A 22,250-nucleotide genomic window follows, 5' to 3' on the forward strand; every position below is an offset into this window, starting at 1 on the left:
AAGAAAGGCAAGCCAGTGACAGTAAAGTGGGTGAAGACGGATCTGGAGATAAAGAAAGAACCAAAGAAAATAAGACACTGGACCTAAGCTCACAACAAGAAAAGATTAACCTGAAAGATGCTATTTTCAAATCGATCGAAGAAGGAGCCAGAGAGGTAACAGCTGAGATGAGGAGGAAAATAAGGAAGGAAACCAGGAAGACCAGGGCTGCTATTAAGGAGCTGGTGAGGACGGAAATGCAAGATGTGACAAGAGCACACAAACGGAGTGAAAATACGGCTGGGAGGCAGGAAGAAGAAGCAAGAGGTGCCCTAGCGAAAGGGAGAAGTTTGAGCCTAAGGGAGATATGGGGTAAGAACAAATTGGACGAAGGCATAGTGACAAGAAGCAAAAAAGGCAATCTGCAGTAGAAAGTAAATTGGTGTATACATGAGAATAGCGGAGTTTGTGTGGTATTCGTTAACTATGACAAGAGTGATTAAATAGTTAAATTCGCAGGAAGTAAAGTGTGCAGTGAAAAGGAAGAGAGTGATTGTAAATTGGATAGGTGTTAAGGATAAAGTTAATAGGTGGTGATGGTTGGTATATAAGCTGAGGGTCCAAGTTAATGGTGAGTGAACATGCCTTCAGTTAATGTGATAAGTAGTCTGGATTCTAAAGATAATGAATATAGTGAGATAACTGAGTCAAATAGTGGCCAACAGTAAAGAAACGTAAGGTGAAAAATTGCACACCAGCACAACAGTGGAGGAAATACGAAGCCAGGTTTGCAACTCAAGTAGAAAGCCAGTGAGATCAGTGTTCAAGGAAGAACATGCTGAGTGGGAACCCAGCCGGAAGTGATATACTCTTTGTTTAAAGTGCAGATGCAAATCTAACACTATATCGTACCCTACATAGCAATATGTTACCAGTTTAGCTTTTCATTGTCATACTGTCATACTGTCTTGTTTAAAGTGCAGATGCAAATCTGTCACAACATCGTACTCTACATAGCAATATGATACCAGCTTAGTTTCTCATTGCCATATTGCCATACTGTTTTATACCAGGGACAACAGACCATTCTGCCTCGTTGCTATTTGATTATTATTATTTACATGGGTTAGATATATTTATTTTGCAGGAATTATTATATGTGTATGTTAGATTAAGCTGCCTAGGTTGTGCATTATTATTTTTCTCCTTAATAGATCAATAAGGCTTCAATGCTGTAGATCGGAGGAAAATAAAGGCATTTCATTTCATTTCATTTCATTTCGATAAGAACGGTAGGGGTAGACCAAGGTATGAATATGACAAGCAGATTAGGGCAGATGTAGGATGCAGTAGTTACGTAGAAATGAAAAGGTTAGCACAGGATAGGGTGGCACGGAGAGCTGCATCAAACCAGACTATGGACTGATGACTCAAACAACAACAATGATTTTACGTCCCACTAACTACTTTTGATAATTTTTGGAGATGCTGAGATGCTGGAATTTTGTCTCGCAGGAGTCCTTTTACATGCCAGTAAATCTATCAACATGAGGCTGACTTACAATATTTGAGCACCTTCAAATACCATGATTGAACCTGTTAAGTTGGGGTCAGAACAGCACCTCAACCATCTGAACCACTCAGCTTGGCAAAAAAAAAAAAATCGTCTTTGTCATCATAATTATCATTGTGCCGTATGTTTTAGGCAATTCCACTGCCCCCTTTGGGCTTTGTTGGCTGCCTGGTTGCGCCTTTAAGATTGACGTTGGTTTTTTCAATTTATTATTATTATTATTATTATTATTATTATTATTATTATTATTATTATTATTATTATTATTATTATTATTATTATTATTATTAGCTATGTTCGGCCTTTTACGGGTTATTATTTATAGACGTGTCTCTAACTAGCACCTTCTTTCGACGTATTTCTAAAGGTTGATTTTCTCCCTTCGTCCTGCCACCGCGCTACTATGGTAACGTGCCTTTCCCGCTTTTCCAGCCAATTGGGCTGGCCTTTCTCCCCTCCCTCCCGTCTGCCGCTTACTCGCTTGTCGAGCTACGGACAGGGGACTTGACTTGACTTGCCTGATAGCCAGCGGCCGGAGATATTCTCGGTGCCTTGAGTGATAGCGGCTGGTCCGTTTGGGTTTCGAACCCTGCCTTGTCCACAGTGTGAAGGTAAGCCCTACTAACAAGATAAAATTGAAGTATTAGTGCGGGGTAGGACGAAGGGAGGATCTCACTATTGGGTGTGTAAAATGTTCAGGCATATGACACGATTGTAATCCAGTGCCTTTTAATGTAATTTGATACGTGCAGGCACTCTGGAAATTTCCTGCCACCTTCATCGTCAATGGTTTAAGATGGTGAATTGAAGCTAGTTTTTTTCTGGTATTGTATGCACTGTATGCTTTTATATGGAGGGCAGCTTTGGAATGTTGAACTTGATTAAATGTCCTGGTTGAGGTGTTATATTAAACCTTTGGGACTTAATGTCCAGTATTTATGTACTCCTTTCACAGCCTGAGGCTGTATTGAGATTTAAATTGTATTGTTCTATATTAAGGGAAAACCCACTGAGGGGTTTTGAATTTGTAATAAATGTGGTTTCCTGAAAGCAATGTTATCATGAAACAGGCCCGGGGCCGTATGCTTTTCCTTCTTTCCTTCTTCTGGGGGAAGGTTTGTAAATCTACGCAGGGTACAATCACCATGGGAGAAATAGTCATAATAGTAATAAAACCTAAAAGTACTATTCAGCATGTCATTGACCTAACCAGAGCATGATGTAGTGGAAAGTTAACTGACTAACTAGCTAACTGGACTCACACCAACAACAGAGTAATACACCACCTTGCATTTTGTGCTAGAATAGAGATAAGTGAAGGAAACACGGACTTCATTGTCGGCCACCTGGGCGACTGCCCTAAATGCAGATCAGTGGTAACTGATTGATAAACTTCAAATTTCAAGTATTTAAACATAAATATTTTTAAATCTCTAAATATTTTCGAGTGTGATTTGATAGAATCTGATGATAATGAAACATGTTATACGTGCTTTTTATGGCCCCTTCTTTTCTGGTCATGATATTGTCATTCTTTGAGGCAGTAGAATTTATATTCTTTCTCAGTCACTTAGTATCAGTTGAAGGATGAAGATAATGATGTCACTGTCATTGCCAAATTACTGAAACCTTGTTTATAACGATGAATAAAACAATGTAAAATATCATATCAGTGTACCTTTCAATACGATATTCATCTCTGGGACATCCTGCAAGCGATGACAGCAAAATGGATCGCTCTTCTGGCTCTCGAGATTCTGGAAAGTTTAACAAACGCTGAAGACCAAATTCCCATTCTTCCAAGGTACCCCACTCAAATACTGGGCAAAGATAGCTGTCTGCAACACTGGAAAAGTACAACAGAATTAGTAGTGTATATAGTGTGTCCAAAACTGGCAAATACAGAACCCATAGCTCAATAACATTGGCAGTCATAAAACCTAATAAATGATTTGTATTGAAATTAATTTATGAAAAAACAAAACTCAGAAAATACCTGAAAAAGAAACAACTTAATTAAATTACAAGAACATCATTGTATTCCATCATATCACACACTTTTTAAAATGAATTCAATAAGTGTGTATTTAAAATATAACTTACAAATTGATGAATATTATTGAGAAGTGTAAAACCATTTATATTAAAACCTGTGTCCACCTTTCCAATAATTATTGAAATGTTTATTAATGAAGTACTCCTCATTGTGATTCTTCTCTCATCACACCTTTGTTTCACTCCACAAGTGACTTCAAACCTTACTGAAAGCATATTATTGACACAGATTTTACATTGCATTTCTTCGTGGAAGTTCCTGACCAATGAGAAGAGTATAGTGGGGTAGCCTACCCTGAGATGCACTATTTAAAGAGTATCAAGAGGTACATAAGAAGCCTTCTCAAGGTCTACAAAGTATATGTACTGTACATATCATGCTGTTACTCCAGGTTTTTCTCTTGTAACTGGCACAGGGAGAACACTGCATCAGTACCATGGTTCTTACAAAAGCCATACTGAGTATTAGGGATTACCATTTCAACAAGTACCTGTGACTTGTTGAGCAGTACGCTAGCTAAGACTTCCTCAAGCATGACATAAAAGTAGCCTTCTTATGAAATGTGACATAGCAAATCATGAGGCTGCAGCTTCCGCGTACTCTTTCTCCATCACTTAGTATCAGGTGAAAGAAAGGAAGGTTTATGAAAGGTAGAATAATGAAATACACCCTAGGCATTGTAACTGTATTATCATCTGAATTAGAAGAGGACAGGAGTTGATCAAGGATGGTCAGGCAGGAAAGATGAAGAACAGGAGCCTAGCATAATAAAGTGGTTAACACTAGAATGGCAGAACTTTCCTCATACATATGAAGGCCGCAGGCAGTCATTTTGACTGCTGCCACTTACTGATACATATCTAACATCTAGGTCTGGGAAACATGTGAATGTTCAATAATTCATTTTAAAACAACATAGTTAACCATTGGAATGTATTGTATACAGATCAATCCATTGTTAAATATTAATAATTGTTCATTTTCTTTCACTTCTAATAGATAACAATGAAATATTTGGGCGAACTTGCTATTGAATGCCTTTGTGAAATCTTATGAGATACTAAAAATAACAGTCACTATTTGTTTACAGACCTTTCTAAGCACTTGATAAGCAATTTATGCAAGTAATTACCTTACACAAACATTTCCCACAGACTATTTTGTTGCATGAAGAACATATGTCAGAGGTTTTGTTGTGTTTACAATTATAGTATACTTGACATTGTCATCACTTATGACTGGCACATTGGACCTGAGGCTGAAGCTCAGGCTGAAGAGTAGGAAGTTCAATCAACTAGGATCTTGTTTTCACAAAATCAGATCTTAGTTCTGGTATTACTTGAGGAATATAATCATGCCGAGAGATTCTCTGCCCCGTAACTTCCTTGTAGACTATCCATGAATTTATTGCTAGATCAAGTACATTGTAAAATACGTGTACCAAGGCTACCTTCGACATCCATCCCTAGCAGTGTATTTACATGCCATTTGATCAACTATGTCCACACCATACTTTTTTCCATTGTAAAATTTAAAAATTCTTGTTTTCTTCACTGACTTGAACACTCAGGTGTAGAGTGCTTGGCAGTAGCATATTCTTGTTCACTTTTCCTAGATGTGTTGTGAGAGTAGTGTGATCCTCCTTCTGAAGTATGACAGTCTTGTACAGATCCATGCATGATGCTTTTATTGACTCCAGGATTTCCTTCCTCACTCGATTGATTGTTCCAAATATACTAGTTTTCTTCTCTTTCAGTCTCTCAGCCAACTTTACCAATATAAAGAAGTCATCAGTGGTCACGTTATGTCCGTTCATGAGGTATGGGTCCATAGGTTTCATTACAACATTTTCAGGCAGTGACTCATTGGCTCATTCATCTTTTCCAAGATAACGAAACCCATTGCAGACATAGTTAGAATCAACATCTACTAATAGGCTGAATTTTATGCCCAATTTATCTGGCTTGCTCACCATGTACTGTGGTTAAAAAGACAAGAAGAGATAGAATTAAAAATATTAAAATCAGATAAGAGCTAAATATAGAACCGTTAGTACAGAACATACAGGAAGCAAAACTGAGATGGTTCGGACATGTAAAAAGAATGGGAAAGGAACGGGTAGCAAGAAGGAAATTGGAAAGGGAAGTTAAGGGAAAGAGACCAGTTGGAAGACCAAGAAGGTGGGTGAATCAGATTTGGAAGGACATTAGAGAAGCTGGATTGGATGTGACGGAAAAAATAGAGCAGGAAAAGTGGAAGGACAGAAAAGAGTGGAGGAGGCTTGTTAACCACACCCAGGCAACTGGAGTGGGACATAGATGATGATGATATTTTACACCTAGGACATAAAAGAAGACTGCGTGAACCTGCATCGAGCTTTGCTGAGGAAGAGTTGTTCATTAGCTGTGACATTCGCTCCTGGTTTTCCACTACTGTCAGTAACAATTCAAATAGTTGTTCCATCCCTACCACATAACTGATGCCCTGGTGCAAATGAAGGAGGTACGACGTATAGCAGTTCATGACATCTCCCACCTCATCCCCTTCCTCTTCGAACAGGTTGACTGCTGCTAAGGGATCGTCCTCTGCTGCAAAATTGACCACGGCTAATAGAAGGAGTAACTGCGTCTACTGTAGATACAAAGTCCACTGTATACATATTTTCACTAGCCGAATCACTATCACTATCTGGCATATAACCACACTCTTACTGAGCTTGATAACTGCAGTTGCTTAAGTGCGGCCAGTATCCAGTATTCGGGAGATAGTGTCGGTAGCCCTGAAGATGGTTTTCCATGGTTTCCCATTTTCACACCAGGCAAATGCTGGGGCTGTACCTTAATTAAGGCCATGGCCGCTTCCTTCCCAGTCCTAACCCTTTCCTGTCCCATCGTCGCCATAAGACCTATCTGTGTCGGTGCGACGTAAAGCCAATAGCAAAAAAAACAAACAAACACTGTTGAGGTATAAAATCCTTATCATCACTCATTATGTCTGTTAATATTTTTGTCACCTAATTTGTCTTCTTCTAGCTTTTCAAGTTCTACTAATAATTTAACTGGAGTAAGTTTTTGCTGTCAAGCCATTATGCACTATATTATACAAAAAACAGATACTAACTCATCCATTCGTGACCACTGCTAGAGGAATAATTTTTAGTTACAACATGTGCTCCTGTAGTACCACTTGTAAATATATCACAGGAAGGAGCAGTGAGCAGAATAGAGCTCTCGCTATCAAGGAAGTGAAGCGGCCAAAATGACCGCTTCCTAGGTATAACAGACAATATTGATGTTCTCTTATCACCTGCTGATGTAATTTTTGGTGTGAATGTGCATAACCCTGAAAGATTCAAAGTCACAAAAGCACAACCTCGTGAGTAAAAATATACAAGAGTGGAATTATCTTGAAATTGTCTAGAGGTCAAAATGATCGCTCTGGCCATTCTAATGTTAAGCAACATCAGATACAGCTGTGGCCCTGTAGTTGTTGTGCATATCTCACAAATTACAGGGCCCTTGGTAGACCCATTCTAGAAGTTTTCAGAAATTAACTTTGTATATGGTTACCCACTACTTTTGTTCCTATTGTCTGATGACAGTGTATTCAAAATAAACAGAAGACTCTCTGGTGGTGATCGAAAATATTCACTAAATTATAATTGTTGTGAGCTGATAAATATCCAGATATCTTTCTTTCCCTCATGGTGAGTTTTTATGAATAATTAAAAGTGTTACCAGTCACAATTTTTATTAAGTGTTGTGCTTCACAATGCATTTCAGAGTCTAGGCTCCATCATCAGGTGGTGAAATAATGACATTTAATTGTTGCTCTACTCCATACACAATTGTTTTCAAAGAATATTAACTATTTCATTTAAGAGTAGGGGCTATGTGCATTCTGAATTTATAACATCTATGTTGGTTCAATTATGTGTAGCCTATATGTCGTCACAGAAATAATACTGTGATCTTGCTACTAAAGTTTAAAATTGTTTATATATGGTATTCATTTTAAATTTTGTCATTGAGCATGTGTTGAGGATCCAATAGTTGATGTCTATAAATTTTTAGAATTTCTAAAGTACCGTATTTAATAAATGGAAATAAAAGGTTGTGTTACAGAAATGTTGTAATCTCATTGTCTCTTAAACAATAACATGAAATAATGTAAATAAACAAGGTTTTCAATTTGTATGTTCAAACAGGTGTTTGGTATAGACCTTATGTTCATATAAAACTTTTGTTCACAATATTGCCCTACCATCTGGGACTCCTGTGTAAAGCCAGATATCTCCTGAATCTCTGCATAGACTAACCCCGGTTAGTTTCAGCTGAAATAGATTACAGTATATACTGAGTTTTACATTCCATAATACCTACCAGCAGTTGGTATATCTGATAAATATTTTAGTGAAATATAGTGGTTATCTTACAAAGCAGGTGATGCACCAAACCTTTCCATATTATGAATCAGTTATGTGCCTGTTCAACAAATGTTGTAATTAAAGCTTTATGGGTAAATTTGATTTAAAAAGCAGCAAATCAGTGCAAACATTATGGGTCAAAATTTATTTTAAACATAACCATGTTTTATGTAAGCAGACCCGGCCTACAGCTGGAAAATGCAGATGATGATGATGATGATGTTTTATGTACACCTCTCCACAACTATGAATTTATTCTTTATGAATAATTAAAACTGTTATCAGTCACAATTTTTATTAAATATTATACTCCACAATGCGTTTCAGAGCTTAGGCTTCATTGTCAGGTGGTGAAATTATGACATTTAATTGTTGTTTCAACTTTATACACAATTGTTTTCAAAGAATATTAAACTATTTCATTTAAGAGTAGGAGCTATGTGCATTATGATTTTATAACATCTATGTTGGGTCAATTATGTGTGTAGATAAACACCATATTTTATTAAAATACCAATACCAATATTGTTGGTGTTATCGAATGCAAAATTCAGTGTATAATCTATTTCTACTGAAACTAATCAGGATTAGTCTCTGCATACACATAATTCCTATCCATAGATTCAAGAGATATGTGGCTTTATGCAGGGTGTCCCAAGAGGAAAGGGTAATATTGTGAACAAAAGTTTCATATGAATATAAGGTCTACACCAAACGGTTGTCAAGATACACCTGTTCGAATGTAAATGTTCAAATCCTTGCTTATTTATTTTCTGTTCTTGTTTAGGAGACGACAAGATTATAACATTCCTGTAATACAACCATTTATTCTTATGTTAGGTCATTGCACAATCGAGGTGGTGGTGTATTGTCATGGAAATTTGTATGCACACAGCTAAGTGGTTATTGTGGATGATACCTTGAATGCTGGAGTTGGTTACGGTATTGACTAGGTTACCAAGTTAGTGCTTGTTTTTGTAATAAGGACATCTGGATGTGGTGTCCAAGATGCCAAACATCCACACAAATGCAGAGTATGTAGACATGATGATTGTTTATGGCTTCTGTGATTTTAGTTCTACTGCTGCTGCAGAAGAGTGACATTTTTGACAAATTATTGTAAAATCATTGTCACTGGACAACAAAATGACCTGACATGAAACAAAAAGGTTTCATTTCTTATAATGTCTTTTGATCTTGTTGTTACTTCCATAATAACACTAAGTAAACATATTTTTCAAAGTCCGACTCATTGGCTGAATGGTCAGCATACTGGCCTTCGGTTCAGAGGGTCCCAGGTTCGATTCCCAGCCGGGTTGGGGATTTTAACCTTCATTGGTTAATTCCAATGGCTCGGGGGCTGGGTGTTTGTGCTGTCCCCAACATTCCTGCAACTCACAAACTACACATAACACTATCCTCCACCACAATAACACGCAGTTGCCTGCACATGGCAGATGCCACCCACCCTCATCGGAGGGTCTGCCTTACAAGGGTTGCACCCGGCTAGAAATAGCCACACAAAATTATTATTATTATTATTATTATTATTATTATTATTATTATTATTATTATTATTATTATTATTATTCAATGTTTACAATCGAACAGGTTTATCTCTACAACCAGTCCGTATAGACCTCATGTTCATATGAACGCTTTTGTTCACGATGACCAGTACTATCATCTCCCAGAATATTGTCCTTTCCTTCTCATTGAGATAAGTAATTTCAGTCTTTTATTTAGAGGATGAGAAAATCACTATCTACAGTATGTTTTCTCTGCAAGAAACCCAATTCATGCACAAGCATTAAATGTTAAATGAATCTTACGGGTTGCCCTCTTCAGGATCCTCCATCTCCATCCATCGGGCATACATAGCTCTTGCTTGATCTACACAAGGTTTGTATCCAGCATTACAGAGAGCATGTTTTGCTGATCTGTGCAAAGAAAGTTGAGCAATCTTATTCTTCTCTTTATCTTCTGGAAGGGATTCATACAGTGGTCCCACCAACTGACAAACATAAGCCTGAAAATACCAAAAACTGAATTATGTAACCAACATTCTAATTGAATTTGGTGAGCAAAATAAACATTATTCTAAATTAGAGGGTTTTCTCACAAGAAATAAACAGTTTACTTTTAAACATTTCTAAGTCATGGTGTTCAACTGAAAATAAGCTCACTGGACATAAAGTTAGTCACCCTAGTGCGCATGCACAGATGGATTGTTAAGCCTGTACAGAGGACACAGCGAACGAGTCCCATGCTCAACCACATGAGCACTCCCTCTACGTAAGCATAAGGCAGTAGCGATCAGTGAGACATTGATGTTTGAAGCGGACAGTGTATATTAACATGGGTAGATGTAACTATGTGACAGAGTGGCAAAAAGGGGCAATTGTGTTTGGTCGTGTCCATGGCCATACTGTGCGTGAAGTTGCTGGATTTATTGGTGTTTCGCAGCAGACTGTTCAATGTATCTACATGCAGTGGTGTACTATACATTGCCACGAAACATGTCAGAATTGTGGTCGGAAAAAGATCCTGACTGAGAGGGACCGGAGATGCGTTTCACGGCTTGTGAATCAAAATTGCTTCCAAACCTGACATGAATTGCTGCAGTCGGTGAATGAAGGTAAATCCCAATGTGTTAGCAAGAGAACATCACTATGGGAACTGCATGCAATGAACATTTGGACTCGGTCACCTCACAAGAGGCCATTGTTTACACAAGCACATAAAGCTGCGCATCTTCAATGGGCCTGTATTTCAATGACACATGTCGTTGAGTGCACCAGTGCCCAAATGAAGCATTTCATCCTGGATGTGTTCAACGTCAGGTTCAAGCTGGAGGTGGGTCTGTGATGTTTTGGGGGTGTTTTTTGTACCATGGATTGGACCTGCTCACTGAGGTCACCACTAACATGAACCAGCATGTTTGTTTAAACATTCTGGATGATGAGGCGTTGCCTTTCAGTCAACATCTGCATGATGAGTATGTAATTGATACCCCGATTTTTCAAGATAACAACAGCAAAGTTCATTGGGCTGAATGCATATGTGACTGGTTTTATAAACACTCCCCCACCCCATTACATCTTCATTGGCCTGCCAAATCATCTGACTTGAACCCCATTGAAAATCTGTGGCACATGTTGGAACAGCAGGTAAAACACTGACATCGATCAGCATCCCTGCAATTTGATGAAATTGTGCAATAAAATCCTCAGCAAGTGGCTTAACCGGGATGTGACATATGTACCTGCACAACCTCGTGGACTAACTTCTTAACCAAATCCAGACGTTTATCAATTACATGGTCTTAAATGATCTTGTAATGATTTCTACAGGGGTGACAATTTTTTTTTTTTTTTTTTGTCTGGTGAGCTTATTAATGATACAACACTTTGAATTCAATGTTACCGTTATAAAAACATGTAGTAATGTCCTTTTCATAACTTTCTTGATTAAATTATGCTGCATGACTTAATGATGGGTTAAGTTTAACTGAATAACTTGCTCATTTCAGAATATTACTGATTTTTCTAACATCATAGTACACTGTTGGCCTTCTTTGTCATTTGTTTGCACATCCATGTCATGTCCTTTGTCTTCTCTGTGTGACATTCAAAATCAGTTTGTCAGCAGATGGTGTTGGATTTACTAAGATGTCTATACAGAGTGGTCGGAAACAATGTGAACCACGTATAAGAGTGTTGGAGAGTTGGTCATACTGATAAATAATTTGAAAAAGATGATAACTTGTGCCATTTTCATTTTATCAGCTGTTGAAGTTAGCTAATCTGATTGCTTTGCGGGGGAATTCAAATGTGTATTGCATGGCGATGTTGCTAAATCTGCACATGGCATAAGATCAGATTGAGAGCACCAGTCTGAAGACAAAAATTTGCCATGGGAGGGTTTTGAACATGGACCTCCAAGCTCACAGGACGGTGCGTGAGCAAGTACGGTGACATTGACTGAAACCCAAAGTGTGTTTGTGTTTAATGTTGTTTTCTCGGCATGACTTTCAGGCCTACCTAAGCCATGTGCAGATTTAGCAACACTGCTGCACAAAGCCCATTTGAATTCACCCGGGAAGCGGTCTGATTCGCTAACTTGAGCAGCTGATAAAATGACTACGGCGCGAGATACTGAATGATTTTTTTTCAAATTATTTCAGTATGACCAACTCTGTAATGCTCATTTACCCAGTTCATGTCGTTTCTGACCACCCTGTATATACCAAAGTTGAGGGTGACTTTTGTAGAGTCTCTTTATAGCAAGCCTAACTGGAGGAGAAAAAGTGTACTTAACTAGCAACTGTGTGATTTCAGGTTCAAGTATTAAATAACTCTATCATTTGATGAAATATAGTAATATTATACTGCAGGAGTTTAACCAGTTATTATAAATGCAGAATTTTATTTATGGTTGCACTTCTTTTCTTCCTCAGTGTTTGACCTGTATTTCTAGTCTTTTACCACATATGTTCTCCATCTTTATGTACCTTCCCTTTTCTTATATTTACCTGGCTTTTATTTTATCCTACAGTTCCCACATCAGATCTGAAGATCTTTCAAGAGAGTGGTGATTCCCACCCTCCTTATGGAGCTGGGAACTCGTTGGGGGCTTGAAAGAAATGAATGTATAGAATCGGGATCGATAAGGAGAGTGTCTATCTTTATGAAGATGGCAGTGTAAGTAGATGTGGAGTGTGTCGTAGTCCTTTTGTGTTTTCATCTTTGTCGTTGTCTTTTTTTTCTTTCTGTTATTCACTCTTCTTGTACCATAAACAGGGGTAAAGTCAATCAGGGTGGGAAAAATCGATCTGTCACACATGAGTGAGTGCCGGAGAGTGACAATTTTCAACTTTTTAGAACTGAAATCGACCTCAGTAGTTTCCAGTGTAACTTGCTACATAGTTGGTGCTGGTAATTTTGAGGTGAGTGTATTATTAATAATTTCTATATTTATAAGAAATTTGAGGTAGAAATTCTAACATGAAAATCAAACCTATGTACTGTACAGATCACAGTTACAATATCTTACACACAGTTTCTATTTGCATTTATTTTCATATGCTTCAATAATGTAATGTAACACTATCCATTGTTGTCTTGTTACATTTATACTAGTTATAGGACCAAGTTTAGAAAATTGTCACTTTGTAAGGTAAAATCGATCATGCCAGGTTGGAGTGCAGGGAAAGGAGAATTACAAGAGAAATATTTGATGCTAGCTGCAGGTGCAGTAAAATGTGGATGCTTGAGCATGCAGGCAGCCTCTGAACAGTTCGCAATACCATATACATATAGACAAGATTCATGGTAGACATTGCTTGAAATATGGTCGACAAACAGCTCTCAGCCAGGATGAAGAAAATCTGCTCGTAAAGGGTATACTAAAGTGTGCCAAATGAGGATTTCCTCTTGAATGACACAGCGCAAGATTACTTAAACTGTAAAGGCAGACAAGAAAAGTGCTTTGTTGAAAATAGGCCTGGATGGGATTGGATGAACTGCTTCATGGCACAGAACAAAGAACTTGCTTCACGACTATGACCAGAAAATAAATTAGGAACTTTTTCGTACCTAAAGGATGTTCCTCCTGATAGTGTTTAATTTTGATAAGATTAACTTTACAGGTGATCCAGATACCAGGAAAGTGGTTGTCAAATGTGGCAGCAAACATATAGAGAGGGTCTTAGATATGCTCAAGACTAGTTAGTATAAGTGTAATGGTATGTGCTTTCACAAGTTGAGTGGTCTTACCACCTTACACTGTATACAAAGCATTGTGAAGGGGGCATTGAAGGAGCAATGTACAATCAAAATATAAGCAGTTGGTTTGAGTTGCAGAGTTTTTTTGATTGGTTCATAAAACTCTTTTTACCTTATGCAAAAAGGACTTAATGGACAAAACGTGTAATCTGTGAAAATGAATTCAATCATCTCTCAATGGACATTGTCAGTGAGTGTGAGAAGAATGATATGTGTTTTGTTCTCCTTCCTTCAAATATGACACATTATGCCAGCCTTTGGATGTCACTTACTTTTGAACTCTGAAGTCCGCTTGGTAAAAAGTTCTTGGACATATGGAAAAAGACCAACAGGGGCATCATTCAGAAGATTGTTTACCCTCGTCTTGTATAAGAGACCTTTGAGACTGTAGGGCTAAGTTGGTACCTAACATAATAGCTGAGTTCTAGGGATGTGGGATATTTCCTTTGGACCCTGAAAGAGTTTTGAAGAAGATCGCTGGTGTGGAAGATGATGAAGTGTCTTCAAAGGAGACTTCATGGACTGAAGCATTTGTCCAGCACCTAAAACAAGCTCATGCAGGTGACTTCACAGCCACTTCTACACCAAGAAAGAGGCAAGAGGCTGAATATACCTCACGAAAAAGGGATTGAAATCAGAGACTTCACTTTGCATTCCGAGAATGGACCAGCTGAAATGGATGAAGATTTGAGTTCTGATGCCAAAACTAGTGGTGTTGGAGCTAGTGAATTTTCTCTACAGACTAATGGAGACAGCAAAAATATACAGAGAGGGTGACTTCATCGTTATCATTCTTAACTGAGAACCACATGTACAAGTCATATATATACATACTGTAGCTAAAATTTTGAACACAGAAGGGAATGATTTTCTCGTAACATGCATAAGGAAGAAGGTTAGGCATAAGGAAGTATACTTTGTATATCCATCTATTCTTGATGAATGCCCCATAGATAAAATGAATATGGTCACCAAACTTACAGTGAAGGATACAAGATGAGGAATAACTGTTAACCGAGATTTCCTTCGATTTTCTTTTCAATTCTTATGTTATTCTTAATTTTGAATGAGTCCCATAATTTGTATTTTTGTTACAGTGGCTATATTTTATTTTCACTTTCTACTGATTAAAAAGAATCAATGATGCACTTGCTACTTAACTTTTTCTTTTAACAATGCTTCCTTTAAAAGACAGCGAGTGATCAAACTTACCAAATATGATTGTTAGTCGATCAACAAGGAAATAAAATAGTGTTCAATTTTACCCTATTTCTGGGGGAGGGAGGGGGAATTGATCAGTGTATAACAATTTTTTATGCACAGTTGGTACTTTATATTTTTTAATTTTTGGTTTTGTTGTAGTAGGTGTGTGCGATCTTATATAATTTTTACAACTTTCTAAAGACTACCAAAAATTTGAAGAAAATATAAAAGTTTCAAATAGTGATCAACTTTACCACCATTACAGATTGGGTTTATTCTAATATGCGTTCCTGACCAAGTTCCTTTTTATAATGACCTTATTGCTTGTTCCTTTCCATCACTTGAATTGATATTTAATTGTGCAGACACTGAATGAGTGGCTATATGGTTTGGGTCAAGTAGCTGTATCAACTTGCATTCGGGAGATGGCAGGTTCGAACCCCTCTGTTGGCAGGCCTGTAGATGGCTTTCTGTGCTTTCCCATTTTCACACAAGGCAAAGGGAGGGGCTGTACCTTAATTATGGCTATGGTCACTTCTTTCCCAGTGCTAGCCCTTTCTTATCCCTTTGTCAACCTGTCTGTGTTGAAACAACATTAAAAAATTTGTAATTGTGTAGACACAGACAAGGCTCTTTGTTTATAACGTTTTAACTGTTGGATATGCATGTGAATGGTCAGCTGTTGAAGGTGCTCTGTCTTTTCATAGTGATAAAGTAGTTATTATGCAGTCAGATTAATTAATTAATTATATGTGTCAGTGATCCAGTTAGTATAATAAATATTGTGTGTTTGGTGATTGTTGAAGTAAACAAGATTAGTGATATTATTTTTAAAATTTATGTTAAGTAGTTTTCTTGGTGTTGGTAGTTTACGTAGGATAGGTTTCTATTTTTTGATTTTAGGCTAGGGGAAAATGGGAAATAATACTCCCTTTTTTTGTTTAAAAATCTTTACTGTCTTTGGCATAATACTTATTATATGGAATATTGTACCTTCCACATTTTCTGCATCCATTCATCTGAAACCTGTAAAAACAGTTCATGGAAGGTAAAATCAGTAATTTCTACATCCATATATGCCTAAGTACTAGACACAGTATTTTTTACAGCAGTTTAAGATCCAAGATGCCTATAACAATAGAAATCATTTATTCAAATAAATCTATATATATAAAATAACTTGTCCTGACTGACTGACTGACTGATTCATCATCGCCGAGCCAAAACTACTGGACATAAAGAAATGAAATTTTGGGGATATATTCATATTAAGATGTAGGTGCTCGCTAAGAGAGGATTTTTGGATATTCCGTCGCTAAGGGGGTGAAATTTTTAAATGAGTGTATCTATATCTCAAAACTTTAAAAGTTTACAGATGTAAAAATTGGTATTTAGAATCTTCTTTAAAAATAAGGAAATACGTATTTTTTTTGTTTTCAGAAAATCCCAATAGGAGGGGTGAAAAATGGTGAAAATGGGGAAAAGTGGGTTGAATGTCTTTTTCAGGATACCGGTACTTATATCTCAGAAACTGAAGATATTACAGACCTGAAAATTTGTACTTTTGATCTCTTTTAAAAATAAAGAAACACTTTTTTGTTTTTGTTTTTGGAATATCCAATTAATGGGAGGGTGAAAAGGGGGTGAATTTTTTAAATGAGTGAATCTGTATTTCCAAACTTTTAAAGTTTGCAGATGTGAAAATTGGTATTTAGAATCTTCATTAAAAATAAAGAAACAAGTCTTTTTTTGTTTCTGGAAAATCGCAATAGGAGGAGTGAAAAGGGGTGAAAAAGGGGTTGAATGCCTTTAATGAGGCTACTTATATCTCAGAAACTGAAGATATTACAGACCTGAAAATTGGTGTTTGGGATCTCCTTTAAAAATAAAGAAACACATGTTTTCTTTTTATGGAAAATCCAATTAAGGGGGGGGGGGTGAAAAGGGGGTAATATTTTAAAATGAGTGTATCTATATCTCAAAACTTTTAAAGGTTATAGATGTGAAAATTGTTATTTAGAATCTCCTTTAAAAATAAAGAAACACGTGTATTTTGTTTTCGGAAAATCCTAATAGGAAGGGTGGAAAAGGTTGAAAAAGGGGTCGAATGCCTTTCGTGAGTCTACTTATATTTCAGAACCTGAAGATATTACAGACCTGAAAATTTGTGTTTGGGATGTCCTTTAAAAATAAAGAAACATATATTTTGTGTTTTTGGAAAATCCAATTAATGGGGGGTGGGGTGAAAAGGGGGTGATTTTTTAACATGAGTGTATCTATATCTCAAAACTTTTAAAGTTTATAGACGTAAAAATTGGTATTTAGAATCTCCTTTAAAAATAAAGAAACACGTATTCTTTTGTTTTTGGAAAATCCCAATAGGAAGGGTGTAAAAGGGTGAATAATGTGTTGAATGCCTTTAATGAGGCTACTTATATTTCAGAACCTGAAGATATTACAGACCTGAAAATTGGTATTTGGGATCTACTTTAAAAGTAAAGAAACACGTATTTTTTCGTTTTTGGAAAATGCAAATATTGGGGGGTGAAAAGGAGGGGGCTGAACTTTTTAAAATGAGTGGGTCTACATCTTAAAACTTTAAAATTTACAGATGTAAAAATTGGTAGTTAGAATCTCCTCTAAAAATAAAGGAACACGTATTTTTTTGTTTCCTCTAAATCCCAATGGGAGGGGTGTAAAAGGGTGAAAAATTTGTTGAATGCCTTTAATGAGGATACATATATCTCAGAAACGAAAGATAATACAGAACTGAAAATTTGTATATGGGATCTCCTTTAAAAATGAAGAAACACGTATATTTTAGTTTTTGGAAAATCCAATTAATGGTGGTTAAACAGGAGTGACAAATTGGGGTGAATTTTTTGAAAGACTATATCTACAGAATATCTTGAAACGTAAAATGTTACAGACATAAAAAGTGGGTGTTTGAAATCTCCTGTAAATGTAAAGAAACATAGGTGATTTGTTTTTGGAAACTCCACTTAAGGGGAACTCCAAAGGGGTGAAATTTTAAAATGAGAATTTTTACAGTATATCTAAAAAACTTAACATGTTACAGAAGTGGAAAATGGTATTTTTATCTGTATTAAACATAAAGAAACGTGTATTTTTAGTTTTCTGAAATACCACTTGTGTGGAGCAGGGGGGGGGGGGTAAAAGTGACTGAAAATGGTGTTGAATTCTTTTAATTAGGCTACTGATATCTCAAAAATGAAGATGTTACAGACATGAAATTTGATATTTGCAATCTGCTTTAAAAGTAAAGAAACACTCATTCACGGAAAATCCAACGAAGGGGGGAGGGGGGTGAAAGAATTGAAAAATTGACTTAATTGTATGAGAATACATACATCTAATAAAAACTAAAGTTGTTACAGACCTGAAAATTCGTATTTGGATCTCCTTCAAAAACAAAAAAACGCGTTTTGGGGGGGAAACCATCTTTTAGGGCGGGAGTGTAAAGGAGTTGAATTCCTTTCATGAGGACACACAAATCAAAAACTGAAGAAGTTAGAGTCGTGATAATTGGTATTTAGAAGATCCTTTACTATTAAAGAAACAACTACTTTTTGCGGGAAAATTCACTTGGGGGGGGGGGGGGGGTAGTGTGAAATGAAGTGAAAAAAGTAAATTATTTTTATGGGGATACTTGTATCTCAAAACTGAAGGTAATAGACGTGAGCATTGGTGTTTAGAATCTCCCTTAAACATAAAGAAACAAGCCTTCTTTTAATATTTTTTTTGGGGAGGGTGGCGGTAAATAAACTTAACGGCGGTGGGGTGTAGAAGAAGTTGAGACCAATTGATTTTACTCTTCTTAATGTTTTTATAAGGATCCTCCGTTGGTCAGGCAGCAGCGCGCCGACCTCTCACAGCTGGGTTCCGTGGTTCAAATCCCGGTCACTCCATGTGGCATTCGTGCTGGACAAAATGGAGGCGGGACAGGTTTTTCTCCAGATACTCCGGTTTTCCCTGTCATCAGCCATTCCAGCAACACATAATAGTAATAATAATAATAATAATAATAATAATAATAATAATAATAATGTTCCGGACCGTCGTCAAATGTGCGGACTGCGCTGGAAACGGCTCCTGGATGGGTAATGACTAAGAATGCAGTCCGGTCGCGGGTTCAGTGCCGCCAAGGCACCCAATATGACACCACGCCGGATCTCCTGAAGGATTTTATCCATATTAAAAAAGTTATAGGAAAAGATGGCAAAGATTTACGGACCCAACTGACCGGGAGGAATACCTGAGCCTAGCCCGGGAAGTACGAAATCGATTGCTGGAAAGGAAGATTGAAAAATGGGAGGAAACGTGCCGTAATCTAATAGAAAACGGGTCAGATCGGGAATTTTGGTGGATTTTCGCAGAAAACGAGTCAGATCGCGAATTTCAGCGGATTATATATCTAAGACAATAAGCATGCAATTATAAATTTCAGTATAATACCGTAGCGAAGCACGGGTATCTTGCTAGTTATATATATTAAGTAACTAGTCATGACTGACTGACTGACTGACTGACTGATTCATCATCGCCGAGCCAAAACTACTGGACGTAAAGAAATGAAATTTTGAGGATACATTTATATTACAATGTAGGTGCTCGCTAAGGGACGATTTTTTTATATTCCGTCGCTAAGGGGGTGAAAAGGAGGGTGAATTTTGAAATGATTGTATCTATATCTCCAAACTTTCAAAGTTTACAGATCTAAAAATTGGTATTTGGAATCTCTTCTAAAAATAAAGAAACGCGTATTTTTTTGTTTTCAGAAAATCCCAGTAGGAGGGGTGAAAAAGAGCGAAAAGCGGGTTGAATGCCTTTAATGAGGATACTTATATCTCAGAAACTGAAGACATGACAGACATGAAAGTTTGTATTTAGGATCTCTTTAGAAATAAAGAAACATGCGTTTTTTTTTTTTTGTTTTTGGAAAATCCAATTAATGGGGGTGAAAAGGGGAGAGAATTCTTAAAATGAGTGTGTCTATATCTCAAAACTTTAAATGTTTACAGATGTAAAAATTGCTATTTTGAATCTCCTTTAAAAATAAAGAAACACATATTTCTTTGTTTTTGGAAAAACCAATTGGGGGGGGGGTGAAAATGGTGAAAAATGGGTTGAATGCCTTTAATCAGGATACTTATATCTCAGAAACTGAAGACATTACAGACCTGACAATTTGTATTTGGGATCTCCTATCAAAATAAAGAAACATGTACTTTTGTGTTTGGAAAATCCAGTTAATGGGGGGTGAAAAGGGGCTGATTTTTTAAAATGAGTGTATCTATGTCTCAAAACTTTAAAAGTTTACAGATGTAAAAATTGGTATTTAAAATCTTCTTCAGAAATAAAGAAACAAGTATTTTTTGTTTTCAGAAAATCCCAGGAGGGGTGAAAAAGGGTGAAGAAGCGCTTGAATGCCTTTAATGCGGATACTTATATCTCAGAAACTGAAGATATTACACACCTGAAAATTGGTATTTGCGATCTCATTTAAAGAAATGCGTATTTTTTTGTTTTTGGAAAATCCAAATAATATGGGTAGACGGGAGTGAAAAATTGGGGTTGCATTTTTAGAAAGATTATAACTACAGTGTATCTCAGAAACGTAAAATGTTACAGATGTAACAATTGGCATTTGGAATCTCCTGTAAAAGTAAAGAAACATAGGTGATTTGTTTTTGAAAACTCCACTTAAGGGGAACTAAAAAGGGGGTGAAAATTTTAATGAGCATTTCTACAGTATGTATCAAAAACGTAACATGTTACAGAAGTGAAAAATGGTATTTTTTATCCGTATTACAAATAAAGTAACATGTATTTTTTGTTTTTGGAAAAAACACTTGGGTGGGGGAGGGGGTAAGAGTGAATGAAAAAGGGGTTGAATTCTTTTAATTAGGATGCTGATATTTCAAAAAATGAAGATGTTACAGACGTGAAATTTGGTATTGGACATCTCCTTTAAAATAAAGAAATACGTATTTTTTGTTTTCAGAAGTTCATTTACGTTTGGGGGGGGGGGGGAAGGGGAGGAAGGAAATGGAAAAATTAGTTGAAATATTTGTATGAAGGTACTATTATCTCAAAAATGAAAGATTTTGGAGACATGAACATTGGTATTTGGAATCTGCTTTAAAAGTAAAGGAACACGTATTCTCGGAAAATCCAATGAAGGGGCACGGAGGAGAAAGAATTGAAAAATAAATTTAATTAATTGTATGTGGATATGTACATTTAAAAATGCTAAAGTTTTTACAGACGTGAAAATTGGTATTAGTATCTCCTTTAAAATTGATAAAAAACGTGTTTTGGGGGGAAATCATCTTGGGAGGCGGGGGTGAAAAGGAGTTGAATTCCTTTTATGAGAACACATATCTCAAAAACTGAAGCTGTTAGAGTCGTGATAATTGGTATTTAGAAGATCCTTTACTGTTAAAGATACAAGTATTTTTTGTATGAACATTAAAACAAGAATAACAGTTAACACAACCTTTCCAATACTTATCTTTCCTATATTTAGGAAATAAACATTACAACAGGGGTTGTAAGATGGGACATGTTTCGCTTAACAAGTAGTAAGCATCATCAGCCGAAAATAAATCTTAGCCTAAAGTTAGGTCAGGGCCCTGAACCTAGTGTCATTAATATATAGGGCACCCTAAAAATCAACATTTATATTTATAAAATGAAAATAGGCTTAAAACTAGTATGAAAAAACATGGAATGTTACAACATGGCTAAGAGAAAAAACACAATCGAGTTGAGACAGAGGATAAGAACAGAAAGTAGGCTATAATACAGAGCTGGTAGTGAAATAATTAAAATCATTAGGATATCATTGTTACCAGTCAGTCAATCAGAATGTTCAAGCATAAAAACAAGCGTGAAAATATATAAGAGTGTTCATCATGGCTGAGTTAGAAAAAACATGTAATCGTGTTGCCAGACGTAAAAACATAAGGTACAACATAGAGTTGGCAGTGTAGTATCAAACTCATGGCTGCCAGTCAGTTAATAAGAATGTTCATATATAACAAAACATAATGGTTATATTCTTTTAAGTGAAGAAATAATTAAATCCCACTCTTGTATAGATACGTGAGAACGGGCGAGAGAAATTATATGTTGTAGCAGACATGGAGTAGTAACACTTCAAACAGGATTGATCACGCCTGAAGCCGCTTCATTTTTGCTGGG

At 36.5% G+C, this 22,250-nt stretch overlaps 1 protein-coding gene across 1 annotated transcript in view; it reads right to left on the reverse strand.

Moving 5' to 3' along the window:
* The window catches only part of LOC136886353 (aminopeptidase N), a 305,995-nt gene that overhangs the window by 52,530 nt on the left and 231,215 nt on the right, over nucleotides 1-22,250 (reverse strand). Inside the window, exons 14-15 of the mRNA XM_067159096.2 lie at nucleotides 9,867-10,063; nucleotides 3,231-3,398 (exon numbers count right to left, since the gene is read on the reverse strand). Of these exons, the coding sequence (XP_067015197.2) occupies nucleotides 3,231-3,398; nucleotides 9,867-10,063 (365 nt within the window). The remainder of the gene's footprint in view (nucleotides 1-3,230; nucleotides 3,399-9,866; nucleotides 10,064-22,250) is intronic.

The sequence above is a fragment of the Anabrus simplex genome, chromosome 1 (genome assembly GCF_040414725.1).
Source record: "Anabrus simplex isolate iqAnaSimp1 chromosome 1, ASM4041472v1, whole genome shotgun sequence".
In the NCBI taxonomy this organism is placed as follows: Eukaryota; Metazoa; Arthropoda; class Insecta; order Orthoptera; family Tettigoniidae; genus Anabrus; species Anabrus simplex.